Here is a 22,707-nt window from a genome sequence, read left to right on the forward strand (position 1 = left end):
TCTAGGAGTTCACAGAGGATCTGAGATCCTCTGCCGTGGGGCAGCAGTTCTGTTGAACATATGCAGTGTTTCTGTTTTAAACTTTCCCTTCCGTACTGTCCTTTACAGCCACTTTGGAGCAATGTCTTATGGCAATAAATAACCAAGAGGAAGGAATCCTTGGTTTCCCTTCCCCTGGTATGCTATTTGCATCCTGATAATTTATCATAATTTATGGCCTCCTCAAGTGAGGAGTACTGTTTATTCATCATGAAAGAAAACCTGACAATACAACCTTTTTTCTTTATGTTCCAGCTATATATGCAAGATTTCTCATTTTTAAAGGGTGATTACAATGTGTCTTAAATGCAAATTATTTACTTTATATATATAACCTAAAGTATATATTAAATATAAATTTAAATTTAATCATTTAAATTCAATTAAATTACATTATTAAATCGACATATTAATGAATTAAGAAATAATTTTAATCCATTTTTAAAGTTTAATTACATATAAATTTATAAATCAAATATACACTTTAGAATGCATTCCCCAAACAAAACTTGTTGTTCAGGGAAGCAAATAAACAGAACCTTAAAATGGGAACTCTTTCCAACTGGGAAAAGGAGCTTTTAATAGATAAAAATAAGAATTCAGGTATTAACACATCTACATAAGTTTGCTAGGTATGAGGCAAAGTGGGGTATATACACCTTCTCAGAAATTCTAGCACCTTAGCACCTTTCCTAGGCAAGATCAGTGGCTGACTATGAAATGTAAATATAAAAATAGACATGATGAGCATCACAGTTTCAGTTGCATGAAAGCTGTTGATACACTTGCTATTTTTCTATAAAAGTGCATATGATACCATCCATATCTAGACAGCCTTTCAGAGATGCATATCTAAAACAGAGACTTAAAAGCATAAAGGAGATGATGAAATATTGTACATCTTCTGTTCTACCATACACTTTTTCCTCATTCAAATATTTCGTTAATATTTACTCCAAGTCCTTTTCACTTGAAATGAAACAGTTACAGTCCTGGCAATATAACTTTCTATGTTCCTTACTGAAAATCTTTTTCATTTGAAAAAAATATTTTCATACTCCTATACCCAGTCTTTATTTTTATTGTCTCGTAACTTAAAGTATGAAGCTCTATCCATACCTTTTTTCTACGTCACAATTTTCATATTTGTCACTCTGGCTTCTTTCCTCCTTACTCTTAAAATGATATTTATTTTTCAGAAGACGCCTACAAATTAAGCTCTGTTAGGGATACTGTAGACTACCACTGAGATTAGCCATTGCCGAGGAAAGCAAACATTTACATCCAGCAATGTAGAAAGCATACTTACACCAATATTTGCAGTAATAAGACGAACCATTTTTGCAACTGTTTGACATTGTTGAGTTGGATAAAATGGTGCCCCTGATTCCTTTTCTCCCTGTCTCAGATGACAAAGCCCATGCATTTCACTGTCTGATTTCATCCTCCAAAAGTACTTTGTTTACCTTCATTAAATTTCCTTCTGAAAATAAGAGGACACTTACTCCAATTTTCCAGAGCTACTTTTAAGTCTGGTCTCACTATGCCCTGCAAAGTTCTTACATACCACCTTTCCCAAAGGACACACCACTAGTGCCTGCTTCTGTCAACTCAGGGTCTTTACGTTCAATACTATGTCCCTAACAGTTCCAGGCCTTCGTTGGCCCATTCCACCTGTCTTTGTTCTGTCCCAGTGGAGAACACATGAGACCGGCTGACCCAGCAGGCTGGGTTTTAACACAGCTGCTGTGACTCCATTAAAATCCGTGGGCCAGGCAGTTCTAGCAGCTTCAGAAGCACCGTTTCTAAGTGAGACCCAAGTGCTGGTCTGCAGCGACCAGGCGCCCAGAGGAGGCTCCACCCCCCGGCAACGCGGCCCCGGGCCCGGCTGAGCTCCGTGCGACTGACAGGAGCTGCTGCAGTCCTGCCACCGGTGCCCTCTGGGAATGAAGCCACCGTGTTTCTGCCAAGGATCCCTAGAAGAACTTGTCTGTCCCTTCAGTGTCAGCTGACAAGACCAAGCTGAGAATAAAGCTGGAGGGGCCCGCGTCCTCTGAAACACAGTCCAAGTGCTGAGGCGAAAGGCACAGCCTTCGGCCCAGCTGGTGTCTCTGGGCCTCCATTTCCTCAGCCTGATTGCTTGTGGCGACCGCACCAGGCAGTGACTCCGGCTTTACCGAGCTCTCCCAAGGACTTGTGGAGTCAGGCTGCAGGCAGAGCTGGGTCTCCATAACCACCCTGTGACAGACACCGGTCTGGCCAGGGCTTCTTCTGTAGCCCTGGTACTCCAGTGGCCCTTGAGGGATCTCTGGTGTACAGCACAAACATCTTTCTGCAGTGTGAAAGCACAGCCTGAGTGAAGGAAGAGCCATGTCCTTCTGCAAGGCTGATGAACCATGGAGCAAGCCCTGCCTCTGCCTTCCTCCTCACCCAGACAGGGACTCAAGAGGAGGCCGCTGTAAAATTGTGCATGTTCAGAGCTACAGCAAAGCTCACCTTTTTCATTCATTGTTTTACAAGAGAAGGGATGCCTCCATCCACCCCAAAGTGAGCCCTGGCTGACTGCTGGAAGTACCTGGGCAGCTGCTGTGTTCCCCGTGGGAGAGCATGTCCAATGGGGGGCACGGTGAGCCCCCAGGCGCTGGGTTGGGCCAGTGTCATTGCACAGACTTCAAAGGGGCCACTCTTGATCTGTCCCTTACCAGAGAGAGCACACTCATGCCTGCCTCTGGTTTTTAACCCTTCAGCTGAGGAAGGAGCCGTGCCAGAGCAAGACTCTCTGGGGTAAGAATAGCATCTGCCATCTTAGGACACAACACAGTTGTCCAGCTCCTGCATGGCAGCACGTTGTGCTGAGATATAGAAGGCAACCTACCCGCCAAGGAATGTCTTCGAGCGCTATTAGTGGAAACGGATCATCTCCACAAACAGGCATGACCCCGTGCAGGAGTCTTGCAAGAGCAGAGCTATCTGAGCTCCTGACACTGAGGATGAAGGGAGACACAGGACAGGCTGGTCCTCCTGGCATGGGCCACCTCCGGAGCTCTCTGCAGCCCTGCCTCCTCCCCTGGGAATGACTCTTGGGAAGGCTGACGGGTGGATTTGTGGGACTTGAGAGCCCAGGAGGAGGGGTCCAGGGGGAAGCTGGGAAGTTGCTGGGGATACCAGGCCAAGCTTTAGCCCGTCAGCACTGCCCAGCCATGTTTATGGCAAGTCCTGTTTGAAGATGTGTACCTGTCCCTGAGCTTAGGGCACGTGGCTGCCTGCTTCATTTTCAACCACATCCATGAAAGCTACACAAAACCAGTGGCTGTGTAACTGCATGCAAGTGAAACACACAGGAAGCTACCAGAAGAAACAGTTGACTTTTCAAAATAGAGTCTGAGAAAGGCTATGGTGGGTCAGAAGAGACAGAGTCATACCCATCATGCAAGAGCTGCTTCTTCAGTGACTTGCCTGTCCTTTCCCAATGCCCTTTATGACAGTGGTTTTATAGAGGTCAATAGGAAAACTATCCAGGCTTTACTCTTACCAGTGTGGCCAGAAGACATCAGCTTGCTCACTCCTCTTCAAGCCTGACACCTTTTCTCTTCTATAGGCCTGGCTTGCTTTGCTGGCTGCATTCCTTCATACTGATCATACATCCTCAAGTTTCCATGATGGAGGGACTGTGGGGCAAAGGATAGTGCAAGGTCTGTAAAGCAGGATTGCAGAGGGCCTCAGAAGTTTATGCTTGTACAAGCCATTACAGATAACAGGGGTAATATTGGCTCCTGGGTGTCATCTAGACCCTACCCAGCCCCACCTGAAGCTCTTGGAGATGCCTGCAGGTGGGGCTAGAGATTCTTGGGGTGACCTAGAGGAGCAGTTAGCTCATAGGTGGGTTTGGGCAGGCAGGCTCCCACGAGAGACCTGGCTGTGGTGATAGACAAATGCATGCTGCCAGGCAAAAGCAAGGCTGCAGGGGATGAGGAGGGATGAACAAAGTTGGGCGTCTGCTTCTGAACACTAGCACTTTGTACCAGTGTTCAGTAGATAAGGGTGCCAAGCTGTGGACTGTCACAAGTTTTCAACATCAATACGTACCTTGGCCTCTGCTCCTGAGTCTGCTTCTTCTTTCCTTTTAGTGCCAGCTGCACTCCACTCCTCAGTTGCTGTTAAAGTGTTGCTCATTCCCTCCACACTGATCTGCATCAAGAGCTCCTGCAGCCTGGAGTCAGCTGGGATGCCTGGCAGTGAACACATCAGACAAGCAGACCTGCAGCAGTGGATGCAAATCTGTAAGTTATTTTGGAAATCCTTTTGGCCATATCAACTAAACAGCCCTAAGTTGCTGCTAACCTGTGGTTGATGCACTGTAGATACAGCCGTGAAGGCTGTGAGGCTCCTGAGAAAATCCTCCAAGGCAGTGTGGTCTCCCTGAAAAGAAGGGACAGAAGTTGTTTGGAAGCCAAGAGCTGTGGGTTCTATGAACACATCGTCTTAGGCAGACATTTGGTGGGCTTGTCTACAACATAACTTGACATTGTGCGTGTGTCCTTCATCCAAACTAGAGGCGAGGCTTAATGCATCAGAATAATCCAGTTGAGATGGCTGATAGAGCGCATGAGACACCACAACAGCTGCACGTGCCCACTGTGCCTCTGCTGGTCAGACCATGGTCTGAATGAAGGAAAAAGTGTTTAACAATTCCCTCCTCCCCTTCTTCTCCAGAATATATTGTCTCTTTAGCCAGCAGGTAGGCCAGAAGCAAGGTACAATAGGTAAGAAAGGAAGGGGCACTATCAGTGTTTCCTGACAGCGCTCTGTGTGCCAAAAATCCTGTCTGCCAAGGAAATGTCGGTTGTTCATGGTGCACTGCACTTAACTCCTGATAACTGATGTTTAGGGTTTGGGACTGCCAGGATCACAGACAATAGCAGGGAAAGGAAAAAGGAAAGGGCCCAGCCTCTCTTGCCTCTCACATAGGAAGTAAGCTGTGATGAAAGGACAATGGGAGAAGCATTACAGGTACGTGAGGGCAGGAGCAGGGCAAGGAGCTGGTGGAGATGGAACAGGCTGGACTACCAGCAGCCTTCACAGGAATGGACAGCCTCTAAGTTTGTGGGTTCTTAACGCAGAGTTTGCATTACCTTCTCCCTTCCCCAATCCAGGAAAAGTGAGAAAACTTGTTCTGCAATGCAGTATCCCAAGCTTGATCAGAAAAACAGAAATGAAAACAAAGGCGGCACCATTTATAGTGTGCATGCAGAGGAATCTACGGTCTTTATTCTCTAGACATTAGGGGGGGTACAAAGACTCATTGCAGAAGAAAGCAACCGAGAGGTTCACATTTTGTGCAGCCCTCAGGTCACTTTGCTGCCTCATGACAGCCTCACTCTTCCTCTTCTATCCTCCTGTGGAAATCCCGGCTCTTGGCTCGGAGCTTGTTGACCTGGGACTCTGCAATGTCAGCCCGCTCCTCAGCTTCCTCCAGCTCATGCTGGATCTTGCGGAACTTGGAGAGGTTGACATTGGACAGCTCCTCCTGTGCAGGGAGAGGGAGTTGGTGGTCAGGAGCCCAGGGCAGGGGTTTTACTCCTTCTACCCCTCAGCCTTGTGGGACTGCGGGTCTTTGCTGAGGGAAGGCACAAATCTCCATTTCCCACCCACACTGCTTACACGTAAGCCTCACACAGACTTCCTTATCTTCCCCTTTTTAGCAGATACATTGTAGACTGAGCACAACACGCTTTATCAGAATTCTGCTCTGCAGTGTGAGAAGGGAACGAACTAGGCAGCTGGAAATCAGATTTTGTTAGCTCTGAAATTAAATGTTCATGTACCTCTGTGGACCCTCAGATAGTGCTAAAAATGTGTAAGGGACATTGAGCTCCTGATATCTCCTCAGTATCTCATAAATTGCCTCAGTGTCCCTATGAGTGCAGAAACCCTTATCTGTAGTTGACGGTTTGCAACAGCAAAGAAGCAATGCTGAGACATTCAAATTCAGGGGCTGCAGAGCTTCCCTCAGGTCATCCCTGATGACTGCATGCTGAGAAAAGGGCAAAGGCTCCTTGCATAATTCTAAATGTAGTGCTCAATATGGTTTATGGGCATACTTCAGACACCTTCTCTACCTGCTGAAATTGCTCTGGGCATATACAAAATGTGGCATCCCCTGTGGCAGATGAGCATACAGTGAATGACAGGATTTCTTATGCAAACTTCCTAGGCATAGTAGTCCTAGGCACAGAACTCTAGAGTTTTGGCAAGTCCTTTGCTTTTTAGTAACTAGCAAGCTTCTCCAAACTCCAGGGTCACAGGCATCTTTTGTAAAGTTACTTATATGAATTTCAAATCTGCTTTAGTTCTAATGCAAAAAAAACAATTAGCCTTCTGGTTTGCTTATTGATTTCATTCTCAAAGGCTAAGCTATTGTATAAGCACTTCACAGAACCTGAAGAACTCTATTATTGACCAGGGACACTTTCCAAGTTTCCTATATTCATCTCCTCAATGACCATTCTACCCAGTTAGAAAGTGTTTCTTGCCATGGACTGAGAGTGATACTTACAGCCTCTTCAGATTGTCTCTTGTAGGATTTCACCTTCATTTGAAGCTTGTCCACCAGATCCTGGAGCCTGAGAATATTCTTCCGGTCTTCCTCAGACTAAAAGGTTTGGAAAACAGGGGAGTGAATTGGTTTCCCTACCACTTGAGTTAGCAATTCCCCACGGCAATCAGGTGCAAAAATTTTTACTTCCTGCAAGAGTGTGTGTGAGCCCAAGGAGACCCCCTGACTTACCTGGTAGGTCAGCTCCTTCACCCTTCTCTCATACTTGCGCATACCCTTCACGGCTTCAGCACTGCGCTTCTGCTCAGCATCAACCTCCCCTTCCAGCTCCCGCACCTGCAATCACAAGCCCATCTTTGGAGCTTCCCTGCTATCTCTCCAAGGGACATGCTCACTCTTGCACAAACACCAGGCCTACGCACTCTGGCCTCCAGCTTCTGGATTTGCTTCTTGCCTCCTTTCAGTGCCAACTGCTCAGCCTCATCCAGACGGAGCTGCAGGTCCTTTACCGTCTGGTCCAGGTTCTTCTTCATCCTCTCCAGGTGGGCACTGGTGTCCTGCTCCTTCTTCAGCTCTTCTGCCATCATGGCCGCCTGAGGAGAGCAAAGGGTCAAAGCCATTTTGGGGTTGGAGGTAACGCTTATTTTTGAGCAATGAAAGGAGCCCCTACTCACATCTGTGATGGCCTTCTTGGCCTTCTCCTCAGCATTGCGGGCTTCCTGGATGGTATCCTCCATCTCACCCTGAATTTGGGCAATGTCTGCTTCCAGCTTCTTCTTGGTGTTGATCAAACTGGTGTTCTGTGCAAAGAGAAATGGCAAGATTTTTATAGTAAAGCCTGCAATATGAAACCTACAGCAGCAGCCAAGTCTTTACTCTTCAAGTCTGCAGTTCAAAATCTGGAATTGTTTGTAAAATGGTTGTTTAAAAAATGCCAGTGGTGGCCTCAAGTGACAGCTGTGAACAGCAGTAAATAGCCCATTCCAGTATTCCCTATCCTCTGGTATATAGCAGCACTCTGTGTTTGGTAGCTGTCAACACAACTGGTTTGCACCACACGCCCTGACCTGGGTATGGAGGAGCTGCACACGTTCAGTGGCATCCAGAAGCTCCTGCTCAGCCAATTTCCTGGACCGCTCCGTCTGCTCCAGAGATGCCCGTAGCTCCTCAATTTCAGCCTGCAACAGGTTTGCTCTGCGCTCCACCATGGCCACCTGCTCCTTCAGGTCCTCCTGTGTCCTCAGAGCATCGTCCAAGTGTATCTGTGTATCCTGTAAAAGAGGCAACAGAAATTACAAGGTGGCAGTGCAAGCTTGGGTGTTAAAAACATCAGAGATGTCGTATCTCTTTCTGTAGCTTTGCTGAACGAACCTTGAGCACTCCCTGTGTGTTTCTCAGGTTCTTCTGTGCCTCAGCAGCCACACGGTTGGCATGGCTGAGCTGGATCTCCATTTCATTCAGGTCTCCCTCCATCTTCTTCTTCAGCCGCAGGGCTTCATTCCTGCTTCTGATCTCAGCATCTAGGGTGCTCTGCAAGGACTCCACTATCCTGAGGTGATTTCTTTTCATCTGGTCGATCTCTTCATCTTTCTCTGCTACCTTCCTGTCAATCTCAGCTTTGACCTGGTTGAGCTCAAGTTGGAGGCGCAGGATCTTCCCTTCCTCGTGTTCTAGGGAGGCCTGGAAAAGCGGATGCAAACATTTGTGATGTTGATATAGCTTTCTAGGTAATTACAGAATATTTTAGGAAATGTCAGCTGAATGCCCCGCCAGAACAGAGGATCACCAGGCAATTTTTAGCCATATTTGCTCATTGCTCATATTTTTAGTGCAAAAACCAGTGATTATTGGCATTTACCTCAGCTTCCTCCAAGGCAGCCTGGATTTCAGATTTCTCCTGCTCAATCTGCTTCTTGATTTTCTCCAGCTCATGAATTGCTTTTCCTCCCTCGGCAATCTGCTCCGTGAGGTCAGAAATCTCCTCTGTAGGAACAAGGACCAATGGCATGGTTGGCCACAGAGCAGAATGGGAAGGGCCCTCACACACCAACGTGACAGGCATCTTTGCCCACCTGCAGGCACAGACCCATGTGAAGCAGCAGGTACTGGTGGGTGCTGAGAAAGCCCTGCCAGGAGCAGAGGGCCAGGGACTTACGCTGCAAGTTCTTGTTCTCGCGCTTCAGAGTTTCCAGGTGGTCCAAGGACTCCTCATAGGCATTCTTCATCTTAAACAGCTCCGTGCTGAGAGAGCGGGCCTCCTTCTGGGAGGCTTCCAGCTCAGCCTGTGTTTCCTCATACTTCTGCTTCCATTCTGCCAGGATCTGAAAATAAACACGATGTCAGTACGGTTTTGACAATCAGGAGGGGATGCTCTGTCCATGATTCCCCAGTCTGGAGCCCAAAAAACCTTGTCAAAGTTCTTCTGCTTCTTATCCAGAGCTGCACAGGCAGCATTTGATCTCTCCACGTCAATCATCAGGTCCTCCACTTCATTCTGCAGCCTCTGCTTTGTCTTTTCCAGAGAGGCACATTTGGCATTGACAGCTTCAACATGTTCCTCTGCATCTTGCAGGCGCTGTGCCAGCTTCTTCCTGGAAGGTGGTAAGCACAGGGCCAGGTGAGGAAGCAAACAGGAGCCTGTGTTGCGCAGTCAGTATGTTTTTCAGAGGAGCACCATATGCCACTTGGTTGCGTGTGATCCTCATCTACACAGAGATGTACAATGTCTCCCAGCCAGCCACTGTATTTCTATGTTTGAATCCAGGGCTGAAGGAATTCATGCTGTGCTATTCACTCTGATACTCACACTAGCATGTCTCTGCTATTCTGCATCTGAAGAACTTCGCTGCTTCTGCTCTTCCCCCATGCATACCTGCTCTTGGTTATATTCTCTCACTTCCTGCCACCCCATCCCAAAGCAGAGCATTGACTTCTTCTTGACAATATCACAGTGGTCTCCTGAAATTTCTATTCTCAATCTCTTCCAGCCTTGCCCAGCTTTCCCACGTACTTGGCCTCCTCCAGCTCCTCCGTGCGCTGAATAGCGTCTGTCTCATATTTGGTTCTCCACTGGGCCACTTCGCTGTTGGCCTTGGACAGGGCACGCTGCAGCTCCCCTTTGGCTTCCTGCTCCTCCTCATATTGTTCCCGGAGCAAGTCACAGTCATGGCGAGCAGACTGCAAGGCATGGGCCAGTGCATTCTTGGCCTGGAGATAAAATGATTACTGTAAGGAATAAAGGTAACCTGGGAATTTTTCACTTAGTGATACTTAGACTCTGGAACATATCCCAAAGAAGCTGTGATTAACTCACTGCTTTTATAAGCCAAGGTCTGACATACTGCAAAAAAGCTGGGAATCCTGCACTGACAGGATCTCGATTGCATGACTTAATGGGATCCACTTTTGAACTCATGAACAACAAACAAAAACTGCGTGATGCAAAGTGTTTCACATCTAACATTAAATAGCTTCACCTTTATCTCTTCCTCTAGTTGCCGCTTCAATTCTTCAATCTGCTGGGTGAAAGCCTGTTTCCCTCTAGACAGCTGAGAAATTAAAGCATCTTTTTCCTCCACCTGGCGTGAATATTCACCTGGAAAAGTTTGTAATTAAGAAGCTATTTTAACAGCCAAAAGAGTCAGCTGCAGGGTTGTCCCGTATCGTGGTTTAACCTCAGTTGGCAACTAAGTACCACAGAGCCTCCAGCCTCTTGCTCACTCTTTCCAGCGGGATGGGGAAGAGAATTGGAAAAAAGGTAAAACCCGTGGGTTAAGATAAGAACAGTTTAATAGTTAACATTAAGGAAATAATAATAGTAATAAGAATGGGATAACAAAAAGAAAAGTACAATTAAAAAAAAAATAAAGCCAAACAATAATCCCAAGTGATGCCCAATACGATTGCTCCCCACCTCCCGAGCCATACCCAGCTCTTCCCAGGCAGTGATTTGCCACTTCTGCCTAACTTCTCCAAGTTTCTACCTCATTTCCAAACCAGAGGAGGAAGTGCCATACCAGATTCTGTCTGCAAACGAGCTCTTTGAGCACTGAGATCACTAATCATGCGCTGATTCTGCTCCTCCTTTGTTTTATATTCACTTAGTTGGTCTTCCAGAGTGCGGCACATCTTCTCAAGATTTGCCTAGGTGCCAATCACACATAAGAAAATAGAGTTAATACCTCAATTCTGACTTTGTTACAACAGGAAAGTGTGTCCAGAGATGCAGTTTATATATCTGCGCATTGCACACAGTTCTATGCATTAGATTTGGAGAAAATAGTTATATTAAACCTGACAATAGTTAAATAAAATTAAACACAAATATTACATTGCTTTCCTGAGACAAAGTATTTGTGTACCTTGGCTTTGGAGACGGACTCCATGTTACTGGCCAGGTCGTCAATCTCCATCTTCAGCTCACTCTTCTCCTTCTCCAGCTTCTGCTTCACTCGCTGCAGGTTGTCGATCTGCTCCCCAAGCTCAGCGGTGCTGTCCGCGTGCTTCTTGCGCAGGGCAGCAGCCGTGGCTTCGTGCTGCAGCGTGGCCTCTTCGAGGTCACGACGCATCTTCTGGAACTCGGCCTCACGCTTCTTGTTCATCTCGATCTGAGCTGCTGTAGCCCCTCCTGCTTCTTCCAGGCGCTCGCTGATCTCCTCCAGCTCCCTCGAGAGGTCAGACCGATGCTTCTCTGCTTTTGCTCGAGAGGTTCGCTCTGCCTCAATTTCCTCCTCCAGTTCCTCAATACGAGCCTGGGGAACATCGGGGACCATTCGCATCCGTGCCCTCCTCTTACCTGACCTGAGGATGGATGTGGAAGGGGAAAGAACAGAGACTTGCCTGCAGCTCCTTGATCTTCTTCTGCAACTGGATGCCCAGAAGCTGCTCATCCTCGATTCTGCTCTGGATCTGGCTGATTTCAAAGTCTTTCCTTTGGGAAAAGAAAACCATGTTAGAGCTGAAAGAAAAAAGACAAGCACAGCAGCCCAGCACTCACATGCTCCACACCACACTTACTTCTTCAGTTTCTCATCCAGCTGCTGCTTATCATTTTCTAAATCCATGATACTGTCATGGGCCAGCTTCAGGTCTCCTTCGAGTTTCCTCTTGGCTCTCTCAAGGTCCATGCGCAGTTTCTTCTCTTGCTCCAGGGATCCTTCCAGCTAAAACAAACAAGACCACCAATGAACCAGACAGTTCTAACTCCATACCTGTCCTGTTCTTGCTGTATGCTTGTGTGCTTACGTCATCCACTTGCTGCTCCAGCTTGATTTTAGCTTTGGTCAGCGTATTGACTTTGTCCTCTTCTGCCTGCAGGTCATCCAGTGTCTGCTGATGAGCCTCTTGGAGGGCTTTCTTCTCTTTTGTCAGCTTGACAATGGTCTCGTCCAGGGCTGCCATCTCTTCTGTGAGGTTTTTCACCTTTGATATGAAGGGAACAAGTGTAGATCAAAAATGTTGTTTAAAACTTTATTGCTTATAAAAACCATCTTCTCTGGAATGACAGTGACATCTTCTGCCTCATACCTTGTTTTCAGTGGCATGTTTTTCCTTTTCAACCTTGGCCAGTGTTAACTCAAGGTCATCAATATCTTTCTTCAACTCTGAGCATTCATCCTCCAGTTTCCTCTTCTTGGCTGTCAACTCAGCATTTATTTCCTCCTCATCCTCAGCCCTTTCAGTCACCTCTTTAACTTTTGCTTCCAACTGGATTTTGGTTTTGATGAGTTGGTCACATCTTTCCTCAGCATCAGCCAAAGCATCAGCTTCCTAGTAGGAAAATAGCATTTTTAGGGATACATTTTTTGAGGCAATATTGAAGTGCTTACCTTCATAGTTCAACGTCCTGTATAGCAAATTTGTCATTAAAAGTCTGGGTTCTGTTCCAACAGAATGAAATATAATACAGAATTGATTGCATATTGTTAGCTTTGAAACAACCAATTTTGAAAGCTAAAACTGAATAAAATTGTTTTCGGTCTACATAAAGACCCATGTATTTACATATTTCTGCAAGGTACTGGATCCAACATTATCTCATAATATCAAACATTAGAACAAAGTACAGAAATTTGGGTTTAACCATAGGAATATCTCCCACATTTATGGACTGCCAAGTCATAACCATACTCCAAGCTGCATATAAATACCAAAGTCACAATTACACTTACATGATTCTTGTATTTCTCCCTGTATTTTTCACCCTACTGTTTTTCTGGAACAACCATTTCTGATTTAGATTTTCATCACCATGGCCCAAAAATACTCATCTAACAGAGTTGGCTTTTCTATGCAAGACTCTCATTGCCTAAGAAGAAAAAGAGTTGCTGGGAAATTTGTCTCTAGGCTTTTTTTTGCAACAGATGTCCTGGGTTATTTGTTATACTTTGTCTCAATACTCAGTCTACCAGAAATAATATGAAAGAAAGAAAGGTATTCTTAGCAGCAAGTGGATTTTTTCATCTTTTTACAGTTCAAGATACTTTAAAAAGTGAGCCATATAAATATTCCTATATGCCACATATGGTGCATAGTGTTACTTTGAAGATACAGATTTTTCTATTCTGTGAATGATTTAATTTAGAAGGCACAGTATGACAACACTGCAGATGTAGCACATAATTTTATGTAATGATACTGAATGATTTAGGAGAGCAAGTGAGAATATTAAATTCCATTTCCTCTCAGTTAGTTCAGTATTACAACATAGTAATGTTTGTAACATCTGCCACCACCTACACTGGTAAGAAACAAGTTATCTTGGAGGATAAACATGTGAAATAGATGTCCTTTTAAGTTGTCCTAAGAATTCCTAATCAGGTTTGCATACGGATAGTTATACTCAATTTTGGAGATGTAGGAAAAAAATCCTAGAACATTATATAATAAATGTAAATGTTTCCTGTTTGCTCTAATGCAGTTTAACTGAATGTAAATGATAGAGACCTCAGAAAAATCTCACCATGTATTATATTAACTGCAGCCTTCTGAGTCCTTACTGAAGCTAGTTATATGTTTAAGAGCACCACTTAATGAAATACAATTGAATTTAATTAAGTTGTAATTTCTATGAGTCTTTTGAAAACGTAGCTCTAAATAACAGCCTGCTAGTCACAATGCACTTAGGATGAGGCACACTGGTAGTACTCACAGCCTGTACTTGGAGCTGCAGGTCATTTTTCTCCTGCATCAGTTTCACCATTTTCTCCTCCAGCTCCTTCCTCTTTGCCTCAGACTTTGCAAGTTCTTCCTTGGTTTTCTCAAACTCTTGTTTCATGTTGGCCATCTCCTTCTCAGATTCTGCACTCTTCAGCAAGGGCTTGATCTTGAAGAACAGCTTCATCCAAGGCCAGTGCTTCACATTCATGAATGCACGAATATTGTACTGGATGCAGAAGATGGACTCTCTGGAAGGTAAGTCAAAGTAATATGAAGTATTTAGACCATGATGACCTAATAAGCCATATACAGTGAACCAAATTTGAAGATGAGGAATGTCTACCTTCTTTCCACCATTTTCTGGTACGCCACTCTACTCAGGTAGCCCCTGCACCTGGCTTGTGTGCGGGTGATGAGCTGTGCCAGCTTCTCATCCCTCATCTCTTCCAAGAGGCCTACAAGCCCGGCTTTGAAGAACACCTTTGGTAAGAACAAGAAAATAGGTGCAGTGTATGTGCTTGTTATTCAGTGTAGCCCAGTACCCTATTCTCCATGGCAGATAATATGGGAAGTTAAGAGCAAAAGCACAAAAAAGCTATGTAGTGACAGATTCTCTTGTATTTCCAAGTATCCAGTTACCTGCAGTTGACAAATTATAATAGCCAGACATTTTGCTTTTGTTTTTATTAACCCTTGATTCTTTCACTCTACAACTTTGTCTTAAATTAGGAATCTTAATTATCCCTTAATTAAATAATCCTATGGTAATGAATTTCAGTATTATTCAAGTGTTGAGTAAATAAGTACTTAGATGATTTCTTTTAAATACACTATTTGATCATTTCACATGCTACCTGGAGAATCTGAGTATCATTCTCAAGTCACACAAACCAAAAATGAAAACAAACAGTTCTTGTACCTTGGTGTGACCAAATTTGTATTGAGTGTGGTCTATGTCAATTGATCCAAGAAGTTTCTCACAAGCCTTCTTGCTGTCAATGAACTGTCCCTCTGGGATAGCACTTGCATTCAATACTTTATATCTGGGGGAGAAAACAGAACGACTTGCATTGGACTCGATGATCTTAAGGGTCTTTTCCAACCTAAATGATTCTATGATACTATGAATACACCACTGAGGTCCACCATTGAGACCAATTGGCTGGTACACTCCCAGAAAGAGTCTAAGAACTGTTGTGAACATAAACTTTAGATAAGGCTTCAGTCACCAGCGGTGAAACTTTAATTTCACAAGCTACTCAAAATGGACAAAATGATCTAGTAAGGGGAAGAAGTCTGACCTTTGCTTAAAATCTGCATACAGGACTCTGTTAGGAAAACCCTTCCTGCAAATCCTGATGCCTTCCAGCACGCCGTTACACCGCAGCTGGTGAAGCACCAGTTCATGTTCCATGGCACCTAGCAATTCAGAGCAGAAATATATGCTATGTTCTGTAATACAGTGGGGAAGAGCTGCACCATACTGAAAACCTTCTATATGTGAGTATCTTACCAGGTGTTTTTGTTTCATTTGGGATGATGCAGCGTACAAAGTGGGGGTGGGTGCTTCTCAGATTGGTCATCAGCTTGTTTAAATTCTCCTGGGAAAGTCATTAACAAAAGTTTGTATTAGCAAATGTAAGTTCCACTATAAGCATCAAGCTCTGTGAAATCAGATCATGAGACAAAAATCAACTTGCAGAACCCTGAAGCCCCCTGCATCTGTTTTTCTGACTTTACGCAGATCTCTGCTGCTATTAACTTAATGTATAAAGTTCTTCTGAATAATCAGGCATACAACAAGTAGGCATTCAAGATGGGTCATATGGAACACTACATAGAACCTCCCTGTTTTCCTGAAAGGCAAACTGAAGGCAAAAGGAACAAAAATAACATGCTTTTATATTTTTATCTTGTAAGGTAGATGAGAATAAGGTGAGATGATTCTCAGTCTTGGTTTGTAATTAATATCTATATACTTATTTATAAATTATTATTGTCTGCAGTTACTGGAGTGAACCAGGTGCCTCCAGAGACCATCACAGAGTATATAAATTAAGCAGACAAAACATTATGATGTCTATACACCAACATGTCTAAACAAGACGGATAGTGGAACAAATAATAAATAGCCATTTTAAATGGTGAGCTTATCCCTCATCTTAGGAAAAAGCATTGAAAACTCTACCGTACTCGGAAAAGAGCTGAGACAGTCTGGAAGGAAGAACCCTTCTTCTTGGCACCTTTCTTGCCAGCACTAGCCTCTGCAAAATTGAAAATAAATAAAACAGGTTTCAGATTTTTTGCTTTTGCCCTTCATGATTCCTTTTTTCAAGGTGTACATAAGTAAAAACATAGGACCAACCTGCATCTGCTCCACCATAGTTGGCAAAGAGTAAGGCCAATGTTTTCAGTGATGATTTCTGATACAACCCAATGACTGTTTCATTCAGAGGGTCTTTGTTCTTCTCAAGCCAGCCAGTGATGTTGTAGTCCACTGTGCCAGCATAGTGTATCAGGGAGAAGTGAGCCTCAACTTTTCCTTTAGTAGGCTTTGGCTTCTGGAAATTGCTGGACTTGCCCAGGTGCTGGTCATAGAGCTTGTTCTTGAAAGAGGTGTCAGTTGCCTTGGGGAACATGCACTCCTCTTCCAGGATGGAGAAGATGCCCATGGGCTGGAAGAAATGCACAAAGGAGCCAGACTGTAATTTAGTTTTCAGGGCAATAATGACCTTCAACTAGGCAGAGTAGCAGAACATAGACTGAGATACACATTGGAAAGGATTATAATTCAATTACATTTTCTGCTAGAAAGGGAGATTAAGCATATTGATATGTACATGCTATAACCCCAAATGAATCATAAAGATTAATGGAAAGTGACTTAGTTTGTGATGAAAACGTGCTTTAAAGAATCAGACCACTACCTTCTTATCCAGAGGGAATCAGAGCACACACAGATGTCTTAAGACATCTTGCCCTTAAACATGGGGCAACAGCGCACCCTTGTGGCAAAGACAGCCAACTCATCCTGGGCTGCATTAAGAGTGTTGCCAAGGGAGCTGGTCAGCCTCTAATCGCCTCTCATGAGAACCATCTGGAGTCCTGTGCCCAGTTCTTGGCTCCTCAGTATAAAAGAAATGTGGACACAGTAGCAAGAAAGGACTCTAACTGTTTCGGAAGAACAAGTTAAACTTGTTCTTGTTTGGAAGAACAAGTTAAACTGCCAGTCTTACTGGGAGTTTAAGAATCTTTTAGCACTTGAAAGAAGATCAGTACAGACTTGCTGCCACAAAGCTGTGTGAAACGTCCTTCGTGTCTTGCTTCACAGAAAAAAAATAAACTGCAGGGTAATGTATTTTAAATAACAAAAGCTGAATATTTGGACATGAACATAGAAGATCCCTTTGAAAATATGACACTAAGTAATTATCGAATTTACCCACGTAGTGCATTTCAAAGGAAGGATACCTTCTCAATGAGCTCAATGCAGGCAGCCAGGTCCATCCCAAAGTCAATGAATGTCCATTCAATTCCTTCCTTCTTGTACTCCTCCTGCTCCAGCACAAACATGTGGTGGTTGAAGAACTGTTGCAGTTTCTCATTGGTGAAGTTGATGCACAGCTGCTCAAAGCTGTTGAACTGGAAATAAATAGGAAAGAACCATATACTCATGAGGCAGCAATAATTGCAAAACCTCATCCTTTAAAAGTAAGGAATGCAGTTATATTGGCTTCATTGTCAAGTCTGTGAATTTTTTTCAGTCTGCTTTATGTCCATGTAATGAAACATAAGGAGAAATGCATCGAAATAATTGGCCACAAGGATTTTTTTTTTCCATTGATAAATGTGTGATGACAAAATATATTTCCTGTATAATCTGGGACCAAATTACAGGGAGGAAAAAATCAAGCTTGGGCCTATCATGGTATACATGTTCTTATATTCTCTTGTGCTCCATCATTTTAACCAAGACATTTGTCTTATTGGACCATTCTATACTTTTGAGTTTGTACAACCTGAAATACGACAAGTCTTTTGAAAGATAATTTTTTATTTCATGAGAAAAAAGGCAAATAGCTGCAAATAGTTATGTGATGATATTATGTATTCTTTAAAAATGTGTCTCAGAGTGATCATAATACCCAGTGTTCACTTCCAAATAGCTCTTACCTAATCTTTGTTACTTACATCAAAGATCTCAAAGCCAGCAATGTCCAGGACACCAATGAAGTACTGTCTGGGCTGCTTTGTATCCAGCTGTTGGTTGATACGAACAACCATCCACAAGAACATTCTCTCATAGACAGCTTTTGCCAGAGCACCTACAGCATTGTGCACCTATAAGAAAAATAAGTACCTGGAGTTAGAGGAGAATAAATGCCTACAGACCAGAGGAGAACCAAAAGGATCTTAATTCTAAACATGGTTCCAGGTTACCACATTCCCTACCTGCTGTGCAGTTTGACCCTTGGTCACATATTCATTCCCCACCTTGACTCGGGGGTAGCAGAGTGCCTTAAGCATGTCTGCTGAATTCAGACCCATAAGGTAGGCAGCCTTATCAGCAACTAAAAAGAGGAAAAAGGAAGAATTTAGTGTCACATAGACTTTGAATCCTGGACTCTTCCCTAAAAGCTGCCAGGTTCAGGGTTCTGTTCTTTGAAATCTTTCAGTAGACTCTCATAGAGGAGGGAATCTTGGTAACAGCAAAGCCATCATAATGCATATAAAGCTTAAAAATGCTTATCGAGGTTTTCTAAACGAATTCATGTTCAAAAATCTTCACTGAAGCATGTAAAAAGTAATGGTATTTTCAAAACTCTCCTGGCACAAAACTGAAAGCTGTGGGTTGCCAGTCTGCATATCTATAAGTACATGTGTATCTCCTGAGCTGCAGTGCCATCAGCCAGGTACTGATCAACATTCAGGTGATCAAACAACCCAGTATTTAGGGTGGAACACAGGTACAGTATCTGTTCACCTTCAGATCCAGAGTTTACCACCCTTTCTGAGCTTTGGTTTCTGATGTTTGGTAAAACTCACTGGGTTTCATCCTTTTACCTACAGGACTTCCCGCTTTCTGCCTTGTCCTATAACAACAGGAGCTATTGCTCAGAAAACTGGAGAAATGGGTCGTAGGTCCTGCACCAACAAAGGAAAGTAATCAAATGCACTTCTCACACCAGAGTCCTCCGAGTGTCTGACAGGTGAGTGTGAATGGGAACATGGTCCCCTATCCTTTTAAAGCTGAACCACTTGGCTCTTCTACAATTGCAAGCCATATTCTAACACAGATATGACTAATAATGATACAGGAAGGGCACCCATTGCTCTTGACTTCCTGGAAGTGTATAAAGGACACTTTAAAGTACTAATTTTTCACAGCATAAGATATAAAAATCCTGAGATCAGGGAGCTTGATGTATTAAGAAGACAAGAGACAGGAGTTTTTTCTGACTTACTGTTTTCCTTAGGATCCTAAAGTCCAACAAAGAACAGCTTTGCTGTTGTATAGTAGCTTACAGAAGGGGTAATTATTGAGCTTGATAATACCTTCAGTGCCATCAGGCTCTGCCTGCTCCTCTCTTGGTTTCTGCTTGAACTTCAAGTTTCCATAGTGCATGACAGCCCCTGTCAGCTTGTAGATGGCTGTCTTCTCATCAGCACTGAAGCCCAGGATGTCAATGGCACTCTGGTAATACAATCAGCAAAGTATTTGCATATTGTGTGATACATGACCTGTATCTGTTGACCTGCTTTGTAAGTAACTTACATCTGTAGCCATCAGCTCCTCCTTGTCATCAATGCTGGGAACAGTGATCTCACCTTGACTCACAAAAGGGAAGTCATATGGGTTGGTGGTAATGAGGAGCATTTCTGAAAGCAAATGGGTTCATGGGTTAAATTTCATTTTTTTTATGTAGTTCAGTGTTGCTCAATGCTCTTCTTCCAAAGCCTCCTACCAATTAGCTCCGGCTTCTTGTTAGACGTGACCTGATAGAATATGTGATAGCTTCTTTCTGCCTTGAGCTGGAAAGTGACTCTGGACTTCTCCAGTAGATCTGGCAGATGGTAGAACAGAGTTAGCAGAAGACTACACTTACAGGTGGGAATATAGGAAGGAAAGGTATCAGGCCAGGAGAGCGTCTTACAAGTTTCAATGTCAGCAGAAGCCAGTTTGCCTGTGGCCCCAAAATGGATTCTGATGAATTTGCCCTGTTAAGAAGAAACAGCAGCATTTCAGCCAAAATGCTTTTCATTGTCATCACCACTAGCCCATCACTACTGTTATGATGAGGAGGGATTTTGTCCAAAGCAACAACTTACAAAGCGTGAGGAGTTGTCGTTCCTCACAGTCTTGGCATTTCCAAAGGCCTCCAGCAGTGGGTTGGCGCTGATGATTTGATCCTCAAGCGTTCCCTGCAGAATGATAATTATTGCTGGTTATCCTTCCAAAAAAAACCGTATCAGAAACAGAGGAAAGCATTAATTCAACACAGTGTCTATTAATTTACCTGCATTTTGCCTGACTGCTCTTCCTTCTTCTTCTCCCCGCTCGCTGCAATTGTTGCAAAGTACTGGATGACACGCTTTGTGTTCACAGTCTTCCCTGCTCCGGATTCTCCGCTGTGCAACCAAAGAGAGAAGCAGAGAGTGTACGGTCAGGCAAGAGGTCCCTTGGCACTGGGTAGCCCCGCAGGGGCCAGAGCAGGGAGTGTACGTACGTGATCAGGATCGACTGGTTCTCACGATCTGTGAAGGAGGCAGAAAGAAAGATTAGCAGTTGGCCTGTGTAACACTGAGCTGAAAGAGGAGTAAAGGAGTAAACATATAACTTGGGGCTTCATCAGAAAGTCAAAAGGTACCCAGTTCCCTTCTAGGTTCCAGCAGTACTACAAGCCAAAAATGATGCATAGGGCTGTCATAGGCACGTAGACCCAGAACAAGCTGTGCACCCACTCGCCTTCAGTTCTCATCAGGAATTAGAATGCTTTGTTAGAAATAGTGGGATACATAGAACAACAACTTTTTCTTTCCTAACAGTGAAAACAATATAGTAAGCTGAGTCAAGTACTATTTCCTCAGTGGCAGAGTGAAGAATTTCATACAATAAAGTGTAAATAATACACAGTGCTGAGTCCAGGCTTTTTTCTAGGACAGTTTCACTTGAAATCAATTCCTGCATAACTTGCTCAAGCCCTCAGTCATACAGCTCAGAGGTGGTTTTAGCTGGCTTGTCACATGCCCCAGTGAGGTCAGTGGGAGTTTTGGCCTAGACTGCTGTAGGAAATCAAGCACTCACCAGTCAGCATGAACTGATAGGCATTATCAGAGATGGAGAAGATGTGTGGAGGGGCCTCCTGGCGCTTCTTGCCTCGGTAGGCCAACACCACCTCCGGGTTGTACACCGGCAGCCACTTGTAGGGGTTGACGGTGACACAGAAAAGACCCGAGTAGGTCTGTGGGGAAGGGAGACAGCACGTTGGCTTCCACTTAGCCTGGCAGAGCAGTTCCTCCCAGCTACCCAGAGGAAGACTGCTGCTGGTACTTACGTAGATCATCCAGGCTGCGTAACGCTCTTTGAGGTTGTACAGCACAGCGGGTTCATGGAGGTGGGTCATCATGGCCATGTCCTCGATTTTATCATACTTGGGAGGGTTCATGGGAAAGATCTGATCATCCTTCACAGTCAGGGTCTGTCAGAGGAAGAAGGAGATGCATGTATGTCAGCTAAGAACTGAGAGTGGGAATTAAATGGTGTCCTTCAGCCTTGCTTCTTACTCACTTCTCCACCTTCAGTCTTGACAGTGACCTTCCCCGATTCTTTGCTCTGGACTGTCCCTTTCACAAAGGATTCTTTAGGGTGGGCCACAAAGACCGATGTTTTGGCATCAAAAGGCTTGTTCTGGGCAGCAATTCTCTCCTTCTCTGACTTTCGGAGATAAGGAGCTGCCTCCCCAAAGACAGCCATCTCAGCATCTCCGGAGGCCATGTCTGCACTTTAGTGAAGGCAGGACAGCAGAGGACTGTAATGGGGAGGGACAATATGGAAGTGAGGAAAAAATTATTTACAATGAGGATGGTAAAACACTTGCACAGATTGCCCCGAGAAATGGTGGCTGTGCCATCCCTGGAGACATTTAAGGCCAGGCTGGATGTGGTTCTGGGCAACCTGATCTAGTTGAAGATGTCCCTGCTCATTGAAGAGGGGTTGGACAAGATGAGCTTTGAAGGTCCCTTCCCACCTAAACCATTCTATGATTCAATGACTATGGCACTGATTATTAAGGTCTGCTCTGTATGACTGGGAAAAAATTCATATCCTATGCCTTGGTCTCTTTTTATACTCTGACTATTTGGAACATCTAACATGAGCTATCTAGAGACTTCATTTTTAGGTCAAATTAGAAAATAAGAGGTTTTCATTGATGAATCTAGGTCTTCAAACATTTAGGAGAGCAACTTTTAATAATGTTTCAGAACTGTGGGTTTGGTGCTTTAAGAATACTGTGTCTGTGAGATAAGAGCAGATTTGCAGAGCAAGTTTCAGTAAGACATCAGTGTTGGGAATGTGACCTTCTAATATTCCATCATAATTGAATTTCTTATGTGCATTTGTCGTTCTTAGGTACAATATCTGAGTAATTTTAGCCCCAATGTTCTGACTTAGGCGAAATAAAATCCATGAATTGAAAGTGTAATTGCCAAGCCTGTGTGAAGATCCAGACTAAATACTGAAAAAAATCTAGGAATAGGTAAGTTCTCAAAGCTTTAAAATAATTACAGCATTTCTTCTGATGCTTTATTAAACATGCAAGTAGTTAAATTTAGCCAACAGCACTTGAAAATTCTCTACCTACATCAGTAACATTTATTCCTTCTTTATTCATCAGGTAACAAATATTTATTTATTTATTTTTTTGTCTGGAGTACAAATGGATAACTAGGAG

At 44.0% G+C, this 22,707-nt stretch overlaps 1 protein-coding gene across 3 annotated transcripts; it reads right to left on the reverse strand.

Annotated features, from left to right (window-relative positions):
• Nucleotides 1–5,413: 5,413 nt before the first annotated feature.
• On the reverse strand, nt 5,414–21,749 carry LOC308226921 (myosin heavy chain, skeletal muscle, adult-like; the record flags this gene model as incomplete). Of its 3 annotated transcripts, none has more annotated exons than XM_080629073.1 (38): nt 5,414–5,566; nt 6,596–6,691; nt 6,827–6,931; nt 7,018–7,188; nt 7,270–7,395; nt 7,663–7,866; nt 7,967–8,275; nt 8,454–8,578; nt 8,751–8,916; nt 9,003–9,186; nt 9,606–9,802; nt 10,072–10,190; nt 10,612–10,738; nt 10,957–11,346; nt 11,435–11,525; nt 11,612–11,757; nt 11,840–12,016; nt 12,122–12,364; nt 13,746–14,001; nt 14,097–14,233; nt 14,673–14,796; nt 15,055–15,172; nt 15,267–15,354; nt 15,947–16,017; nt 16,119–16,428; nt 17,225–17,395; nt 17,945–18,094; nt 18,206–18,324; nt 19,310–19,448; nt 19,530–19,633; nt 19,720–19,818; nt 19,909–19,972; nt 20,084–20,176; nt 20,272–20,383; nt 20,482–20,509; nt 21,060–21,216; nt 21,310–21,453; nt 21,543–21,749. In XM_080629073.1, 38 exons carry the CDS (start codon nt 21,747–21,749, stop codon nt 5,414–5,416), a joined length of 5,820 nt encoding a protein of 1,939 aa, XP_080485199.1. The 3 variants fall into 3 exon arrangements, with proteins under 3 accessions (XP_080485199.1, XP_080485200.1, XP_080485198.1); XM_080629074.1 differs by having other exon boundaries at nt 15,947–16,010; nt 16,115–16,428; XM_080629072.1 differs by having other exon boundaries at nt 15,947–16,015; nt 16,108–16,428.
• Nucleotides 21,750–22,707: the final 958 nt, after the last annotated feature.

Source organism: Psittacula echo (assembly GCF_963264785.1).
Source record: "Psittacula echo genome assembly, chromosome: 14".
NCBI classification, from domain to species: domain Eukaryota; kingdom Metazoa; phylum Chordata; class Aves; order Psittaciformes; family Psittacidae; genus Psittacula; species Psittacula echo.